General features: G+C 36.5%; 1 protein-coding gene across 1 annotated transcript in view; it reads left to right on the top strand.

Moving 5' to 3' along the window:
* The window catches only part of pth2ra (parathyroid hormone 2 receptor a), a 92,523-nt gene that overhangs the window by 20,561 nt on the left and 52,710 nt on the right, over positions 1 to 19,252 (top strand). Inside the window, exons 4-8 of the mRNA XM_058786011.1 lie at positions 240 to 395; positions 5,173 to 5,269; positions 9,295 to 9,405; positions 11,697 to 11,812; positions 11,892 to 11,989. Of these exons, the coding sequence (XP_058641994.1) occupies positions 240 to 395; positions 5,173 to 5,269; positions 9,295 to 9,405; positions 11,697 to 11,812; positions 11,892 to 11,989 (578 nt within the window). The remainder of the gene's footprint in view (positions 1 to 239; positions 396 to 5,172; positions 5,270 to 9,294; positions 9,406 to 11,696; positions 11,813 to 11,891; positions 11,990 to 19,252) is intronic.

Here is a 19,252-nt window from a genome sequence, read left to right as displayed (position 1 = left end):
CTCACTGTGAATCCGCCAGGCGCCAGCTGAACTGACCGAAGGGATTTCTTCGTGGAGTACACTTGCGAACTTTCAGCTGCTTTGCTTTTAAGTTACGCTTTTTTTTTTCTGTGAAGGAGATGTGAACGTATTTGAACTTCGCAGAACTACGACGTCTTGTGATTCAGTGCTTTTTATTCGAAACTGAAGAAAAGATTTCAGGGAGATTTAACGATGTTTTTCACTGATGACACGAGCAGATCATGGTCGCTGGGGCGTGTGAGGAGATACACAAAGTCTTAAGGGAAGAAGACTGCTTGTTATCGCGACTAAAGCTTCACCTCAAAAACATGAGGGATTGTCTCCTGTGGAACTTCGCCAAAGTGATTCTGTTCTGGACATTAACTGATGCTCAGGTAAGACACTGGGTCTGTACAGGTGTGTCATGACATTTTTTTTCTTTCTTGTTTTTCTCTGTTAAACACTGAAACAACTTAATCGTGCATACTGCATATACATGTTTAAGACGTGTTTTGTGTTATTTTATGCGAATTCCTTTTTGAGTTTTTCACGATAATGAAAGAAATTTCATTAAAGCAAACTATCTGCAAAAGTTGGGACTCGATTTGACTGAACAATTGTAGACCTGTCAACCTCAGTATACCATACACTTTATCTAAACAGTTTAAACACATGATGTATGTATGTATATATGTATGGGTATCAGTCTATTAATTTTGATTCTAGATCTGTCATTATATGTTTTATATATATATATATATATATATATATATATATATATATATATATACACACATTTGTTTTAAACTTGTGTATGTGTTTTACATTTCATTGAAAATCCAAGTTTAAATGGGAATATTTTGTTGAAACTACATGGTACAACTCAATAAGGTGCAAATGAGGCTTTAATCTGATCCTTAAACTCTCTTTTGCTGAATAAAGCCAGTTGATTCAGTATAGATGTTCCCACATGAAGCATGTTTTTCATGCAGACAAAACATTTTTAAAATGCAGTCAGATATTGACTGAACTATGATTCAGATGTAAGTGCACAGCCGACTGTAAATTTAATGTGTGTACATTTTATTTTTGCATGAAAGCTGTGTTCATCATCCCTAATATCAGCCTCTGAGATGGAATGGAATGGAACAGTGGAGGTTTTGATAAAAGCTTGGTGTGTTTCACAGCCCTTATCGTCTCTCCTAAACTAATAATCCTGATTATACTTTATAAAGTGTTGCTACTGCCTGCACTATAAAAATGTTGTCAGGTGATCTAAAATGTGCCTCATGTGAATTTAATTCAATAATATTATTTAATATGACTGAATCAACCTGACCATATTGAGTGGGTACAGAGCCTTAAGGTAACAACTGAACATTTCCAATATTTTTTTATTTTATTTTTTTTTGGGTGGGTTTGCATATAATATGCATGCATTTTTTTTTAGCTTGCCATTATATGTTGTTGAAGCATTGTTCACTCTTGTTCTGTCATTCCAGACCAATAAATGCAGTCACTCAAGTGAGCACATATAGACCTGTGCAGTGGGTGAAATGGCACATAAAAACACACTTCAGTGGCATGTGCATTTTGTTCATGCATTAATTAACTAAATCAACTGTGTTTTGTTTTGCAGAATGATTTCTGTTTAATGCACTCTTTTTAATCAGCCTGAATACATGCTACTGTATGTTCTTTGCAACACCAGAAATAAAATTCTTGTTCATCTCACAACTGTGCAGTTATAAGCACAGCACAGTTAAACTAGTTATTACCTTTAAACAACTGAAACTTATTCCCACTACATTGCCAGCAAGTCATTAATGCATGCATAAATGTGCTCGTCCTGTGAGAATCATCTAAAAAAATGTGCTACATGTTGCACATCTATAGTAAATTAAAAAGTTACATCTGAATGTGTTACATAGATTAGTGGTTCACAATCTTTTTACTCGAAGGCCCACCATCCATCCACCCACCACCAGTGTTGATTTTGCAGTAAACAGCCGGTATGTGCTTTGTAATTATATCTGTTCTATTCAGATCATGTCTTTTCATGGGGTTAATTATCGTCAAAATTTGGAAAATCGCCCAGCCCTGTTTGCCCCCCATGAAGAAGATACAGTATGATCAGGATAGAACAGCTATTGTTATAAAATATATACCAGCTATTTAAAATCAACACTAGTTGAAAGAAAATGTAGATATATTGACCAGCTTTTTACTAAATTAACACAAAACATCAGTGATATATAAAAAAGAAAGTGCAAAGTTCCTACAAGTCGTATTGCTGCAATAACAAAGTGAAAACTTTGAAGAACAAAGAAACACATGATGAACAAAGAAACCTATTGCACATTACATTAAGTGGCAGTTCTTTTAGTTTGCATTTAAACTCCAAGACTTAATGCACAGACTTAAGATTCACAAGTGTGAACAAATACCCCAGTGTTTTGAGTTTTACGTGAAACAACTCTGACTGTGTTCATTGTGTTCAGTGCTGATTGGCTACAGTGCTCATCTCATTGAATAGAAGAAACCTTTGACTTTCTTCAAAGAGTAGTCACACATATGAAATTGGGATTTGAAATCAGCTGTCATAGCCATGAGACATGAGTGAAATTGGCTTACTGTCTTTATAAAGCTAAACTTTTAAGAGTATTGTGATATTCAAAATATTCCCTAATTTTATATTCTCAGCAAAGATGACAATATTTCAGGTAATTCTGCTGTTTACATTGTGAATCTGCTTGTTTACATTGATTGCATTTTTTTCTTCTTCCAGTTTTCGGTAATGTAATCGCTTCCAGACATATTATCTTCCTGTGCCAAATTGGAGGACATTGTAACCGATCAATCTCAGAATAGTTTCCGTTCTAAGCTTTAATCACTTATTGATTGTTCAGATACGTTTTGAATCACTTTAGGTATTTGAAATGCACAAGCAGGTTTGCCCATCTGACTAGAACACTGTCAGCAGTCTCACATTATTGCTTGATGAACGTCAAGGGAGCTGGATGGCTATTATTAAATTGTATACTGCTGGAAAACCACCAGACAGTCCATCTGAAAACTTTATCATATAGATGTATAATTCCCCACACAATGAGTCCCAATGAGCCTATCAGTTTTATGCTAATTTGACTCATATTATCAGTGCAGCAGTGGATGATATAAAGGAAATGGAGGACAAGATACTTTAGAAATGGCTTTCTATTATGCGTGAAAATATGGATTTTTATTATTATAATTAAATAGTTAAACGTCTGAAATCTTATAGATTTTCCTGAATAAAAGGCCTACATTTTACTTGTGTCATGTTGTTGATGTCTCTAGCTGCTCTGTAATGTTTGGCATTGTTTGTGTTTACAACTTAAAATTGTAATGTGTGTAAATACAGTTCAGGTTTTCTCAGTTTCTATGCTACAAGGCTGTATGCATCAATTCCCTACTAATTGGAAGATTTTTTTTTGGTTACACTTTATTTAGATAGTCCACTTTAGACATTCTACTAACTATAAGTAACTTTGTAACTACATGTCAACTAATTGTCATTCACTTGCAACTACATGTCTACTAACTCTCAGTAGGGTAGGTTTAGGGCTAGTAGAATAAGTTGACATATACTTGCAAAGTTTCTGATAGTCAGTATGTTGTATGTTGTGGACCCATCAAAATAAAGTGTTAGAAGTTATTAAGCAGACAGTCTAGTAATACTCTAATGACTGCTAGTTGACATGTAGTTGCAAAGTTACTTACTGTTAGTAGAATGTCTAAAGTGGACTATCAAAATAAAGTGTTACCTTTTGTCATTTTCTAAGTCTACTGTATGCAGATAGCTGCTTCATTAAGGTTGAATGTGTAGGTCTCTAATAGAGATATTTTAAATATTGTCATGTTGCGATTAATTGTTATTGCTTTCATCACGGTATACTGTATTATCACGATATTGAAATTTTGTTGCAAAAAAGTGTTAATAACTTATAACAAAAATAACTGAACATTTAAATAGCCTATAATAAAGCAATACACAAAACATGTATAAAGTAAAAATTTTTACATAGATTAAAGTGCAAAAGAACTATAAAGATCAATAGGTATCACTTTACAATAAGATCTCATTAGTTAACCTTAGTTAATGCATTAACATTCACAATGAACAATAGCTACATTTGCTACAGAAGTTATTAATCTTTGTTAGAAAATACAACTCTTAGTTCATGTTAGCTCATTAAATAACAAAGTTGCAACTTTTGTTTTTGTATTAATTGCTACTTTGTTTTAAATATTGGAATCACCTATATTTAAATATGGCAAGGTCCATTCCGCTTTTATTAAATGTAAAAAATACAAAGGTAAGAAATTAATGGATGCATTTCCATTCAGCTTTAATTTATGTTATATTTCATAACAAATTGCATTTTTTGTTCCAGCAGCGTTTCAATATCCTCCTGCACAATGCTAAATTTACAATGCTCACAACTGTATCTTTGCTTTGCATGACTGAGAAAATGACTTTAATTGAGGTAGAAATGACAGTTCCGATACCCTTCTGATACACTTTTACATTAATTGAAAACCTTTCTTTCATCATTACAGAGAGTGAATCTTTTAATTTCTTTCATCTCCTCAGGGTATTTAGAAGTTCAACTCTATTCACTCCCTTGCAGACTCATTTAAGCAACCCGAAATGAGAGGGAGAAAGAAAGTCACCACTAACCCTTTGATAACCACACCAACACACACTCAGTTTTACATAATGCACTCTTCTTTTGATAACTGAAGGGAATGAGACTATTTTTTATGGACTGTTTTTGAAAAATGTGTCATTATTTTCTCCCCCTTACATCACTCCAAAGTGTATGACTTTCTTTTTTTCCAAGAAACACATTTTTTTAGCAGCGAATTTCAGATCTGTTGTTTTCCATACAATGAAAGTAAAAGGAAATGACAAAAAGTGCAATATAATCATTTTGAGTGAGAAAGAGACTTTAAATCTGATTTGTGAATCAGTGGAGTTTCCTAATTGATCTCAAGTATGCCTTGATGGGATGAGTTTGGAAAATAAAATGACATTTGCAAATAACATCCTCAGATAAAGCTATCTGATGGCTTTAGAAGATTCAGTACACAGTGAAGAAATAAAAACAAGTCTTTTGTTTTGGACAGGCAGGTGAAGATGAGATTACAGCTGAAGAACAGGTGCAGAGGCTGCTGGATGCAAAGCTGCGGTGTCTACAGAAGGTCTCCACAGACGACCCTGCTGGTAGATACCGTTTTAACTCTGTTTCTTTCACACAGCTTTTAATTAAGTGTCCTTTTCAATTCTCCACTGTTGTTGTGCACCACAGTTCATCTAGAAATAGTAACATATTCACCGGAAGTATGACCATCAGCATCTCTGCCAAAACATGTTTTGCATAAAGCTTGAATGAGTCAGCTCAGTCACATGAGGTTTGTAGACATAAATGAAGGCGCACAGCTAATGAGACTCCTTCAAGACCTTTCTTAGGGACAACTCTTGGTTAGGCACTGCACAGTTTGTTAATTAATTTAGCTTCATTATAAACTTGTCACAAGTGATAAGGCAGAACAGGGAAAAAAGCTCTGTTGGAGATGACTCATAAAATGGCCTTCCTGGCCGTTTTATCAGTAGTGACCTGGCAACTCAAAAATATGAATTTGGCTTACTCCCATCTCCCTTTAATCTTAACGTTATGGGTTATAGGGTTATGTATAATTCAAGGAGATAAAAATAATTATGTTCTGTACAAGGGAATTATGCACAGAGGACGTGAGTGCAATGACTGCTATCTACAGTACAAAACATATTTAGTTTTCAAACAAGTCTGGATTGATTAGAGCTAATTTGCACTTGGAGAAATGTTTAGTATAATTATGACTAATTTTATAATGTGCATTGTGTTCTTTTGGTATCTGAGCTTACTTCTACCAACATAACGTTAACGTAAATTCCAATTTACCCTACTTTATTAATACATATGTATTAATAAAGTCTACGAGATAACAAAATAACAATCTGATATTTTTATGCTTACAATATCAAAATCAGTTTTAATTTTTGCCTGTTTTAGTGGATGTGCTAAACATAATTTTACAATTAAACATTAAACTAGGATTTTTTAAATTAATCTGGCACGAATGAAGACCTTTAAGATCCTTTGTGTAGTTTATAATAATGTTTTAACATGCTCCTAAAATTAAATTATATTAGCTTAATGTGCTGTCACATTTACCGTTGTCATTTCTATAGGAATCCATGCAATCTTGTGTGAGGGCAAAATATTTCATTGGCCAACAGAAACCTTCTTGGTTTGAAAGTGACTTTTCTGTGAGCTGTGTTTCATACATTGCTAGACTATGGCGTCAAATCTATGCCATTAATAACCGAGCGCACCACTTATGCTGGCACGCGCGGTAAATCACTTCCGCGAGAGGAAAACAGATCTACACGCATCACATCATTTGTCCTCTGTGCGCAATACAAGCCCTCGCGCGCACGTGATCATCCCCCACGTCCTAGAACACTTCTATTTTTGTCAGTCGTGGGGCGGGGCTTGCTGTTTTAATTGTTATATCTAACGCCATTGGTTACTTCCCCTTTTCCGGAAGTCAGCTGTGATTGGACGCCTGTGAAAAGGCGATCCATAATTCACATGTGACCTGAGACATGGCTTCATCAACAGACTAGATGCATGTAAGTTGTCATTTTTTTATTTTATTTTATTTTTTTATAAATATAAGTAGAGTAAAGTGCAGAACCCTCTTACAATGAAAGAATATATTACCATCAACCCCTAAAATTTGACATAGTAATACAAAATATATTAAAAAGTTTATACAGCAACTCTTGCTTATTTATATGAACAAATAATTTATTCATCCAAAGGTCCTTTGAATCAATTTTGGATTTACAGTCATGAACATTTACAATTTACATTTATGCATTTAGCAGACACTTTAAAAGCGACTTACAGTGCATTCAGGTTATACATTATTATTATTTTTTTATCAGTATGTGTGTTCCCTGGGAATTGAACCCATGACCTTTTGCGCTACTAACACAATTCTCTGCCACTGAGCCACAGAAACACTTATTATTCTTTACAATTATTTAATGGACACTTCTCACATTTTTGAGGTTGTATATAAATATGGTTGGGTAAGCATATAGTGGTGAACTACAACTAATTCAGCATAGCAACAAGTTGACTATTAGTTTTATTTTATTTTATTTTATTTTCATTTTACAAAGTTAATATAGCCCAAGCTTTATGTTGTATGAAAATTTAAAATATAACCTTTTTGGTAGATTTATCATGCTAATAACCGTGGAAACGTGTCATTAAAATCTATAAAAAAGGGTTTATGGTCCTGTTTTATCTTTGTAACATCACAAGATTGTAATCACTAGTAAACGGAAGAATTTATGTTAATTTATGTTAATAAACTTTTATTCTAATGATGTATTCTACTGACAATGCATGCAATTCATTTTCATTAAAACAGCCATGTTATATTTATAAAAAAAAAAAAAAAATGACAACTTGCATCTGGTCTGTTGATGAAGCCATGTCATAAATTAATAAATAAATTATTTGTTCATATAAATAAGCAAGAGTTGCTGTATAAACTTTTTAATATATATTGTATTACTATGTCAAATATTAGGGGTTGATGGTAATATATTCTTTCATTGTAAGAGGGTTCTGCACTTTACTCTACTTATATTTATAAAAAAATAAAAAAATAAATGACAACTTACATGCATCTAGTCTGTTGATGAAGCCATGTCTCAGGTCACATGTGAATTATGGATCGCCTTTTCACAGGCGTCCAATCACAGCTGACTTCCAGAAAAGTGGAAGTAACCAATGGCGTTAGAGATAACAATTAAAACAGCAAGCCCCGCCCCACGACTGACAAAAATAGAAGTGTTCGCGCGAGCAGGTGAGAGAAGATCGAGCGCGAGGATGTGGGGGATGATCATGTGCGCGCGAGGGCTTGTATTGCCCGCAGAGGACAAGTGACGCGCGCGAGTGTTTGAAATTAGCTTGCGGGCTCCCGTTTCCTTGCGTGTAGATCTGTTTTCCTCTCGCGGAAGAGATTTACCGCGCATGCCAGCATAAGTGGTGCGCTCGGTTATTAATGGCATAGATTTGACGCCATACTAGACTATTGACGCCATAAAAGACAATGGACCTTTTTTGCCCATAAAATTGATCTGAAATCTCACTAATGTGATCACACTTTTAAACTATTATGACCCCCAAAATTTGTAAATGCACAAATTTGAAATAACAGAAGGTTGTAGTTACATTGCATGTTCCTGCGACCAGGAGGTTGTGTAATAATTGAACCTGGCATGCTGACATGTCAAGATGTTCAGGAGATTTTGCATCATTTTTCCTGATAGATGAACTCAAGTCCCATCTTACATTGTCTTCTTGTTTCATGTTTCACTTGGAAATGTTACATTAATGGATAAACTGTTTCATGTTGACTTTAAATAGTATCAGAACTGCACAAGACGTTTTCTGAATCATTCCGAATGAACAGTTTGAAAGTACTTCATTGTCTAATGTTTTCCAACTTAATGCTTCATTGCTTATGTGGTCTGATGCTGGCAGAAATCTGCGGCTGCTGGACCGACTCTGTTGAAACCTCTGCTGATTTATGCAATGTCTTCAACTATCAGATATTAATTGCATCATTTTTCTTCAGCATCTTTTTTATTTCATCAGAAATCATTACAGTCATTGTTATAGTTATAAATTCTTTGATTGTTTTAGCACAAAACGATAAGTACATTGATCAAGTTCAGTATTCATAGTGTAATTAAACAATTAATTTATTACACAAGCACACTTGTTGCCTCTGCATGACGTGGCAGCGTGGGCCACATCGTGGGTGCTTGTGTTAGGCCATGCCAGTTGGATATAATCCAATATCCATGCCCGACATCCCCTATAGGTGTAACTTCAGATGATACTATGAGTGATGTATTTTTTTTTTAAATTTAGCAGCTTTTATCCAAAGGAAAGCATGATTCATTTGGAGATGGGAAGGATGTCTGATCTTTTCATACTGGGCTTTTACTATAGCTCATTTCATGTTTATCTTGCTGTAGAATCTACTCTAAAGATCAGGAAGGAATGCAAATGTGCTTGGTGTCACCTTATGCTGCAAGATTCTATGATTTTACGTGTCGTATCTGAACTTGCTCTTTGGTGAATTGACATCTCTGCTCTGAAACTGTTCTGCTCTCAGTTGGTGTGTGTGTCCCAGAGTGGGATGGTCTGATATGTTGGCCACAAGGCTTCCCTGGAACTCTGACCAAGACCCCCTGCCCCAGATACATCTATGACTTCAACCATGCAGGTTTGAAACATTTCTCATCATCCTTAGTTTTTTCTGCCAGTTGTTAACATGCATGATTGTTAGCTGTAATATTTCTTAATTTGAGCTTTAAATGTAGGAATTACTGACAACACTCGTAGACAAATAAGAAGTCTATAATATGGGTTAGGTGTTTGAACACCTAAGGTGTTTGAAATGGTTTTGAGGTTGTAGATAATAATAATAATAAAAATAATCCATTCAATAGACTTTTGTACTTAAGCCCTAAGTGACTGGATTATTATGGATATTTTTCTTTCTTGTTTTCTCGTTACCACAATGTAATTTTCTTGTGATCCCAACATATCAAAAGTTGCTTTTATTTTACAATTATTGTTTAATTCTGAAACAAAAAGAGTCTGCTGTTGCTATAGTGATGAACACAATGTTCCGGCACATCTGATCGATAGATAAACTGTGGTCTTATTTGTTGTTAATGTTCATATTTCAGCTAAAAGAATGCTTCACTTAATAATAAAGTCTAAAAAAATATATACTGTATATATAGTCTAATCAATTATTGATTTTTTTCAGAGACAGTCTAACAACAGAGTATTCAACAATGCAAGTGCAGGCAGATCAAAAGTGCAGTTTTTGATCAAATCAGACTCTTGATTTGATGATCATTACTGCTTTATTTATTCAGAAGTAGAAGAAGTAACTTATTGATATTTGTGTATTTTGGTTAGTTTATAGTGTTGCTGTCAGATGGGTCAGACATGAGAAAAACAACTTTTGTTATTTTGAGATAATGAGAAAAATAAGTTGTGCATCACGAGAAAACCAGCAAGAACAATAAACAATAATATATGGCCTCTTAGGGCTTCCGTACCTTAGTCAGGGTAGCACAATATTTAATTTTTGAGAGGAAAGTAACCAAGGCTGTGAAGGATAAAAGTACAGTGCACATGATGGATTGTACTGTTGTTTAACAGCATAGAGAATGTTCAGCTGATGAAACGTCTTTCCAACAAAAGAAAACCTCAGTAGACAAAAACTCCATAAAATAGTTTTGAAAGTTGTGAAAATTACATGATCTAGGACTTTTATACAATGTAAAGACTGTAAATCTATCTCTCAAAGCCTCATTTTTATTTCACTTTTATTTCACAGTAATATATCATGATGTAGCTATTTTTGCTTTAAATAAGGTCTTTATGATATCAACATTTTTGGCACCAATGAAATTTCATAATTCTTGTCACCAGTGTCAATATCACAAAAAAACTAATACCAGCCTAAATAAAAAAACTAAACAAAACAAAAAAAAACTCAAGCTTACTGAAGACAAGTAAACAGTCAGTGATTAAATAAGAAACTAATTACAAGCAATAAGAAAAAATACAGTAGAACAAATAGGCCTAAATAAGAAATGCTACATAAGTTGTATAAAGTATTCAAATGTATAAAAACACTGCATATTCCTCACTTTGTAAATGAAACATATATTTCTTCTTATTAAAGTTTGTTGTTTGATTAACATGAATGACAGACAGCAGAAATATTAGGCTGCTGTCACTTTAAGAGCTGCACTGATCCAAAATACTGTCACACGTGTGTTTTTTTTTTCTCAACTGTTTGCTTTCATTTAAGACCTAAATGACTGTTCATGAGGATGCTTGAAAAGACGGGCATTTTGATACATACAAGTGTGTATTTAACCGTTCAAAAATAACTCACTTCAATACTCTGCACTCTATGAGCACCGTCCTTATGTGTGCATTTTTCATTTGCTGCTGATTGTGTTTCAATGGATTAAACTCACTTGCTTTTAAACCGCAATGCTTAAAAATGCATGCAAATGATACGTTTTTGTGACCATGTAGCGCAGCAACGTCACATAATCGTGTAACTGCGATAGAGACGATAGTCCAAAATCTCTACTGGTTGACAAATTATGTATTATTAGTGCATATTATTAGTGAATCTTATGTTTGAAAGCACATACTACAATACTACCCATAGTACTCATAGTGTGTAGTATGTATACTACTGTATATACATATGTACATTTTCTGAATGCATGGAATACCCACAATGCAACTTTACTGATTTTATCTTCAATTTTACCCTTCATTTCTTTTCTTTTCTTTTTGGGGAAAAACATAAAAAATTTAAAATGAACTAACATTTACTACAGTTTCAAACTTTTATTGTTGGATAATGTGTACTGTTTCGCATACTATTTCTTACAGTTAATAGGCAACATACTGTGCAGTATGCTAGAATTCCAAACCAGTTCATGTTCAGCAAAGTTTTTATCAATCTTTCAGGACATGCTTACAGGAGGTGTGACTCTAATGGTTCTTGGGTGCTTGCAGAAAGCTCAAACAAGACCTGGGTCAACTACACTGAATGCATCAAATCCCCAGAACCCAACAAAAAGAGAGTAAGCTACATTACAGTCATTTGCCTTTAATGGACCAAGATCACTCGTGGTTTGACGCGCTACGTCTTTGTCCCCACAGCAGGTCTTTTTTGAAAGGCTGCACATCATGTACACAGTGGGCTATGCAGTTTCCTTCAGCTCTCTTCTAGTGGCTATCTTTATTATTGGATACTTCAGGTAAGTAACTGACAAAATTTTAACGTGTGTCTGATGTACTTTCTTCTCATAAACTGCAAGAAAAATAATTTTCTTGATGCTTTAAATAGTTTTCTTACACCCTCAAGTCTAATATTATATTTCTATTTCTATCATACTGTAATTCCACAAATGAGAATCAGCGCTACTGTAGCCGGGTTTCCATCACCCTATTCTAATGCGCATTTTGAAGTATCGCATGAGAAACGAGTGTTGGAAACGCCAAATTTCGAATAAAATTCCCTTAATTCGCAAAAAAGTTTTTACGCTCGCTTGAGGTGGTTTTTGACTTGTGCGAAAAAGGGTTGATGCGAATAATGGGAGATGGAAATGCATTTTGCGAATAAATTCATCCAAGCGCATCAAAAAAGTAATGTGACTTTGCGCTATGGGACGGCAAAACCTGACTAACCAGCAGATGGATGTTATTCCACAGCATCTGAAATGTTGTTATGGTTATTCTCAAATGCCCGAGCAAAGTCTGTCGTCAAATTAGCCTCCCAGAAATGTCTTATACGACTGCGTTCCCAAACAGCAGCATCCACCTCCAAAAGCAATGACCGCATTCATTGTGTTTCGTCGGCTCGCTCTGAGGCATAAATAATTTATTATATATGAAAATGATTATATTCTCCTATTTTTCTTAGTGATTTATAGTGCAGGTTTATCAGGAAGTGACGATTTTGTGCTCTTTGACTCGTCGGATGGAAACAGAGCTTGTTCGCAAATGTTTTATGCGATATTCCAGTTTTGCACGTAAGTTAAATTCGCAACTTTGGATGGAAACCCCGCTTGTGTCTGTTTCTCTATGTACTTCATGCTCCATTAGCAGCTCATCGGATGCTTCTTGAGTTCATTGAGAACGTGCCGTTAGATGTGACATGTCAATACTATTCACACAGTAAAGGAAATGCCTTCTCGCATTTTCTCATTTTCTGTTGAAGATAGACCACTGAAAAAAACATAATTAAATTGATCGAAAATATACCCATGGCTTGAGATAAATAATGAGTGGCTCGGTTTTCAAAATGTGTGCATTTAACTAATAATACAAAATGTCAATATTAATTGCACCGCAGGCAAGCGCAGAGCAACCTAGCATTGCAGAATTATTGCTTACAGCTTCATTCAAAGCAATTTGAAAAGAAAGACAAGTGCAATCTTGGAAATACATTTTTTTCTCTTTCTTGTGATTTAGTTTGATTGTTTATATGCATGCTGTAGATTATTATCAATACATCCATTATAATCCACTATACATCCTTTATCTGTTTCCATCAAGTGTGCATTCTGTCAACTTTTAAATAAATTGTTCAAGCTTTAAGGCCAGCATTGTAATAAAGTATCTTCCAATGTGCAACTTTCACACAATTGCATCGGGCCTTTCTGGAAAACAGATGGTGGTATATACTGTACAGTATATAATGTATATCCCAATTGCTATACATATTGAAATATATATTATAAAATATAAATATACTGTATATTGAATACACATATTCAACTCCTCCACTGTTATTGGTAGGGCCATAAGGTAAGAAAGTTGTCACTCTGTATGGGGTAATGCCACAATTAGATGGCATATTTAATGTCTAAATTTTAAAAGTAAAAAAACATCAAATAATTGTTTTGGCCCTATTATACTTATTTTTCTACAATTTTATGTATTCTGCCCCAATATTTTTTTTTTTTTTTTAAGATTTGATAATAAAAAATGTCTAGAAAATGTTAGTATTATTATGAATAGTAGTAGTAGTAGTAGCAGTAGTAGTAATTAAATAAAGGCTTTTCTTGATTGGTATCAGATAAATATGTTTTTGGATGTAACTTTCAAAACAGCAACTATGAAATGTTGCTGTGAAATGTTATGTAAAAACTGTAGATGAGGTAAGAATGTTGTTTAAACTTTTGACATGAGACATGTAGCAAATCAAAAGACATTTGAGCTAAATAAATTATGACAAAGAAATCACATCTAAGGTGCTGTATACAGTAGAATATGTGAGTATTCTTATGTACTTTGAAGTGTCTGATGCAGTGGATTGACTGCAGCAATTTCTGCTGAAATACACCTGTCAACGCATTTGCTCCTGAGGCGAATTTTTGAAAGTGGCAGCCGAAGTGGTGTTGAAGAGTCAAGCCTGCTCTCAACATGTAGTGCTTTTTCTAACGCTAATCAGAAATACACACAGAAGATGAAGACGCACTCTCCTTCAGTACACTATGGCGTTCTTAGAAAACCTAATGAGCTACCTATCTAGAGAACATATTAAGCCATCATAGGCACACTTTCAAATATTAAAGAATCTAAAAATATGAAACACCTCATTATGATATTCTTCATGGATAAAGCAATCCCAGAATGCAGTGCAGTGAGCTCACTGAATGAATCTAATTATACTACGGGACCATTGAATGATTGAATCTGAATGGCTGACGAACATTCTAAAGTGTGCAGTTATTTTCAGGGAAACACCCGGTGAACGTAGTTCCAGGCAGGTCTTGACCGCATTTCATGTCCATATCCAGAGGCACGGGAAGTGGGGGTGCTGAGGGTACTGCAGCACCCCCTGTTTTTTTCTGTGGACCACTGTTTAACTGTTGGGAATAAAATAAAATAAAAATCGGAGTGTCTATTTAAGTGCAAACAGCCCGGTTGTTGAAAGAGGCTATTTACACTAACTCCACTCCAAAAGTGGTTTATAAGTAGCACCAAAACATTGCTGGGCTAGAAGTAAGAACTGCTTGCGTCAGGGGCTGGGTTACCGTGACCAACAAAATACATCTGACCGCCATATTTGAAATAACAGCTAAACATGAACACGTTGGATTCGCTGTGTTTGGATGCCGATGTAGGTACGCAAAGCCATGAACATCAATAGCAACGCAACGTCCGCCATTGTTGATGGTGTGTTTAGACTTGGTCGGGATGCATCAGCGCCAGGCGGACTGGTCAGCGCATGGCACCGGTGTGGCGCGGGAGCGACTGGAAAGCAGACGGCTCTTTATGCTTTTGGATCGATGCATCCCGAACAAGACTGTTGTGTTCGGCGCTGCCACGCTAGCATTGCTAGGGGAAATGAGACGTATTCAGATGACGTATTCAGTGACGAAAGACTTGGCTCTGTGGTGGCTCTCTAGCCAGTGGAAAGGCAAACCGGTTCTTAGAAGGCTCGCCAGTTAAACTAACTCCGAACCAGCTATAGCACTGGCTCTGAACTAGCAGCCGGTTCATGCTGGTGGAAAAGGGGTACCAGTGATCCGAAAACCAATGCAGCCGGTTCTTGACTCGAGAACGAGAACTGCTCTTGCAGTGGGCATGTATGTTCGTCACCTGGCATGCTGCACACATGCTGCTCTGCTTGTGTTCATCATCAGTTTTCTCTTCACAGCAGTTCACTCGGTTTGAGTAAATGAATAACTCCGGGATATTGTTTTATTTCGATTTCAGCTACGTTACAAAAAAGTGAATTTGTGGATTATTGCTTACTGGAGATGCGAACCGTTTCAAACGATTCAGTCCGATTTGGTGAACTGGTTCGACTATAGAATACCTAAGACATGTCAATCGTATAGTTTTGAATGGGGAAAAATGCAACGCTTAACATGGCTGATCAATCACAGGAAGCCTTCTGAATGAACTTCTGAATGAAAGAGCCAATCGCTAATCGGTAAAGTCAGCGCATCACTGCATCTGCCGTTAGAAGTCCCGGTTGCTATAGAAACAGTCAGCGTTCTGAGACGTGCGCCTAGGACTGTGCATGTGCACTGGCTGATATAGCCCGAAAAATAAGCTTTTTATAACGCTATTTGAGGAAAAGAAACAACATTTATGACATAGTTGTTGTCAGATTTCATTGGTGATTTCAAATATAAAATTTCATCGTAAGCTTAGTGAACAGTTTGGGAGAATCTGATGTTTCCCCATACAAAGTTATAGGAACGGCACTTGCATGCCCGAGAGGCATTTCAAAGATGGCCGCCGAGTGACATGACTTGTCTTAAAGAGACTTTGCTAAGAAGAACTGGTTAAATCAAACGATTCATTAGTGAACCAGACATCACTAATTTCAAAGGTCCTTACAGCCTAAAACAGCAAAAGAACCAAAATCCATAATGACACTGGCCAAATAAATAAATATAGTAAACAATAGGATAAAAACGACAATTACGTTTTGTTATGTACGGAAAGCACATACTCCATCTCTCCCGCTCTCTCCTTCACAGACGCACATACATACAGTCTGCACACATGCTAACATACACGCTAATGTTGTTAGCACTACTGTGACAATTTGATCAGTAACATCAACTTAAAAACCACTTGACTTCTCACAAGCGAGGTAACAACGGCGCTGTTTGTGAAGAAAATGAAGTTTCACTATTAGTAGAGACACTCCTGCCGAACACTTTTAAGCGTTGCAACTAGACTCACAGAGGTAATTATCTCTCTCTCTCTCGCTCTCTCTTTCTCTTATAACTTAGTTATTAGCTGCATTAAGACCCGTTCACACCAAAGATGACAACTATAAAGATAACGATCGTTCTCAATATTAAAGAATAGTAGAGTCCACACCACAACTATAACGATAAAGGCGCAGATAAACTATATTGCTGGAATCACATTCAGAACGATTATTTTCCAGCTGATGAAGGATAAAAACATTGACACCCAATCAGAATCCATCCTGCTATAACGAGCTCAAGAATTTAAAGCTGCAGACGTGTGCGTGCTTAGAATAAACAGACGATTTCGTTCGCTGGTGTAGACGCTAATATCATTATCTTTATAGTTATCGTTCTTGGTGTGAACGGGCTTTAGTCTGCTATCAACAGCTCAAACCTCCGTTACTTGGGCTAAAATGACGTTTTGGAATTAACAACGGAGGCGTTGGATGAGATGCGGAATTATGCTGCGTTCACGCCATGTTGTAATTACCGTAATTCCTAGATGACAACATGTGACATTCAACTCTGTACTGTTCATGTCCTCGGACTAGGGATTATCCATTTCTATAGCAACAGCGTGGATGCATTGACTGAAGCGGTACAGACAAACGGTTCAAAAACAGACGCATTTGGGAGAACTGGACAGGCCGACAGTCCATAATCTGATTCATTAGGGAAAACTGGTTGGGCAGACAGTTCATGATTAGACTCATTGACTGAAACTGGCAAGACGGACAGTTCAAAATCAGACACATTTGGGAAAACTTGATGGGCAGAAAGTTCATGATTATAGACTCATTGACTGAAACTGGCAAGACAGATCAAAATTCAACATTCAACAGCAGAATTTAGACAGACAGTTCATAAACAGCATCGCTGTAACAGGGCGAGATCAGAGAGATCAGAGACAGTCCTTTTGACCAAGAGAGGACAGGCAGAGTGTTCAACAGATGGCCTCCATAGCCGTGACAGGACAGGCAGAGAGTTCACAGACGGCCTCCATAGCTGTGACAGGACAGGCAGAGAGTTCAAAGACGGCCTCCATAGCCATGATGGGACAGGCAGAGAGTTCACAGACGGTCTCCTTGACCATAACAGGATAGGTAGAGAGCTGATAAGTGGATACCACTGACATCTCTGGAGGTTCTGCAGCGGATACCGCCACCTCTGGAGGTTCTACAGCAGTAGAATCAGGAGTTTCAACAAACACAGTGAATTCCGAGACAGCACTTGCGGTCGTGACAGAAGCATCAGGAAACAGGGAGAATTCATCAACATTCTCCTTGACAGGGTAGATACAGAGTTCAGTAATGGTCTCTTCGACCGTGACATGACAGGCTAAAAGTGCATTGCTGGGCACCACCGCAAGGAGCTGAAGCGAGCGCTGCTGCCTCGGGAGGTTCTGCAGCATATGCTGCTACCTCTGGAGAAACTGCAGCAGGCACCATCGCCTCTGGGAACACAGCAGTGAGCGCCACTAATTCGAAAGGTTCAGCAGCGTCAGCTGCCACCTCTGGAGACATCATAGTAGACGCCACTGCCTCGGGAAGTTCTGTGGTGGTGTATGCAGCCCAAACACTCCATAAAGTGATCCCCATTATGGGAAGCGCTACAGTTCAGGAACAGGAGGGCTAGAGTAAATGGATTTGGGGATACCAGCAGTGGATCCTCCATGCTCAAAATAAACCGCTAGATTCGGGTATGGCTGGTGATTCTGTAACAAGGGAGGTGTGACAGCGGAGTGGGGAACCATTTGTAGGCTTTATTAAAAGAGAGCGTGGACAAAACTGGTACAGTCCAGAAACAGCAAACAGTAACTGCAGAGACAAGTCAAAAGAGTAATCCAGATGAACAGACGATGGTCAGGGCAGGCAGCAAAACAATCATAAACAAGGAAATAGTCCAGGATCAAAACATGATAACACGGAAACCAGGAAACACGGGAGGCAAGACAACAGGAGGCTAAACATTCAATCACCAGCAAAGTCGGAGAGTGTGTGTGCTACTTTTAAAGTCCTTCTAATGTGAGACAGCTGTGAACTGACGATGAGATCTGATGAAAGACAGGTGATTGCAATTGATGACGTGTCCAGGCAGAGGATTATGTGAAATGGAGTCCGGGGTGAGTGGTAAAGGGTACAGAATGGGGTTCCATCTAGTGGAGCTCATGGGCACTCCAGCTAGAGATCGTGACAATTACGTACCTGCTCACCTGCTCCTGCTCACAAGCTGCAGTTTAAGTACAAAAACCGGGCAAATGCCTTGAAATATATCATCTAATCGATGTCTTGAGGTGTGGTAACCGTAGTATAAGTGGAATAATTGACTTCGGTCCACTGAATTCTTAGAAAATAATGCACACCCGAGGTGTAACGCCCATTATTTTCTAAGAATTCAGTAACCCGTCATAATTATTCCTTATATATAATTAAAATGGATTATTTCTCCTTTATATTATATTATATTATATTATATTATATTATATTATATTATATTATATTATATTATATTATATTATATTATATTATATTATATTATATTATATTATATTATTTATTATATCAACATTGTGATGGTCCATGCAATCTACCTTAGAATTCCTCATTTCCTAAAGTAATATTTAAAGCGTACTAAATGTAGAAAGCATGCGTCAGACTTTGGGGATTTTTGTGAACAGATGGTTGCTGAGTGTATTAATATTGCATTTATTCTGTCTGCGTCCCCTGTGAAAATTATACACAATAGAGACCAGATTTAAATTGAATGGGTACACTAAATATAAATACAGTACATCAT

This window comes from Onychostoma macrolepis, chromosome 09, assembly GCF_012432095.1.
Source record: "Onychostoma macrolepis isolate SWU-2019 chromosome 09, ASM1243209v1, whole genome shotgun sequence".
NCBI lineage: Eukaryota > Metazoa > Chordata > Actinopteri > Cypriniformes > Cyprinidae > Onychostoma > Onychostoma macrolepis.
Note: the sequence above shows the minus strand (reverse complement) of the source record. Positions and strands in the feature narration are given on the sequence as shown.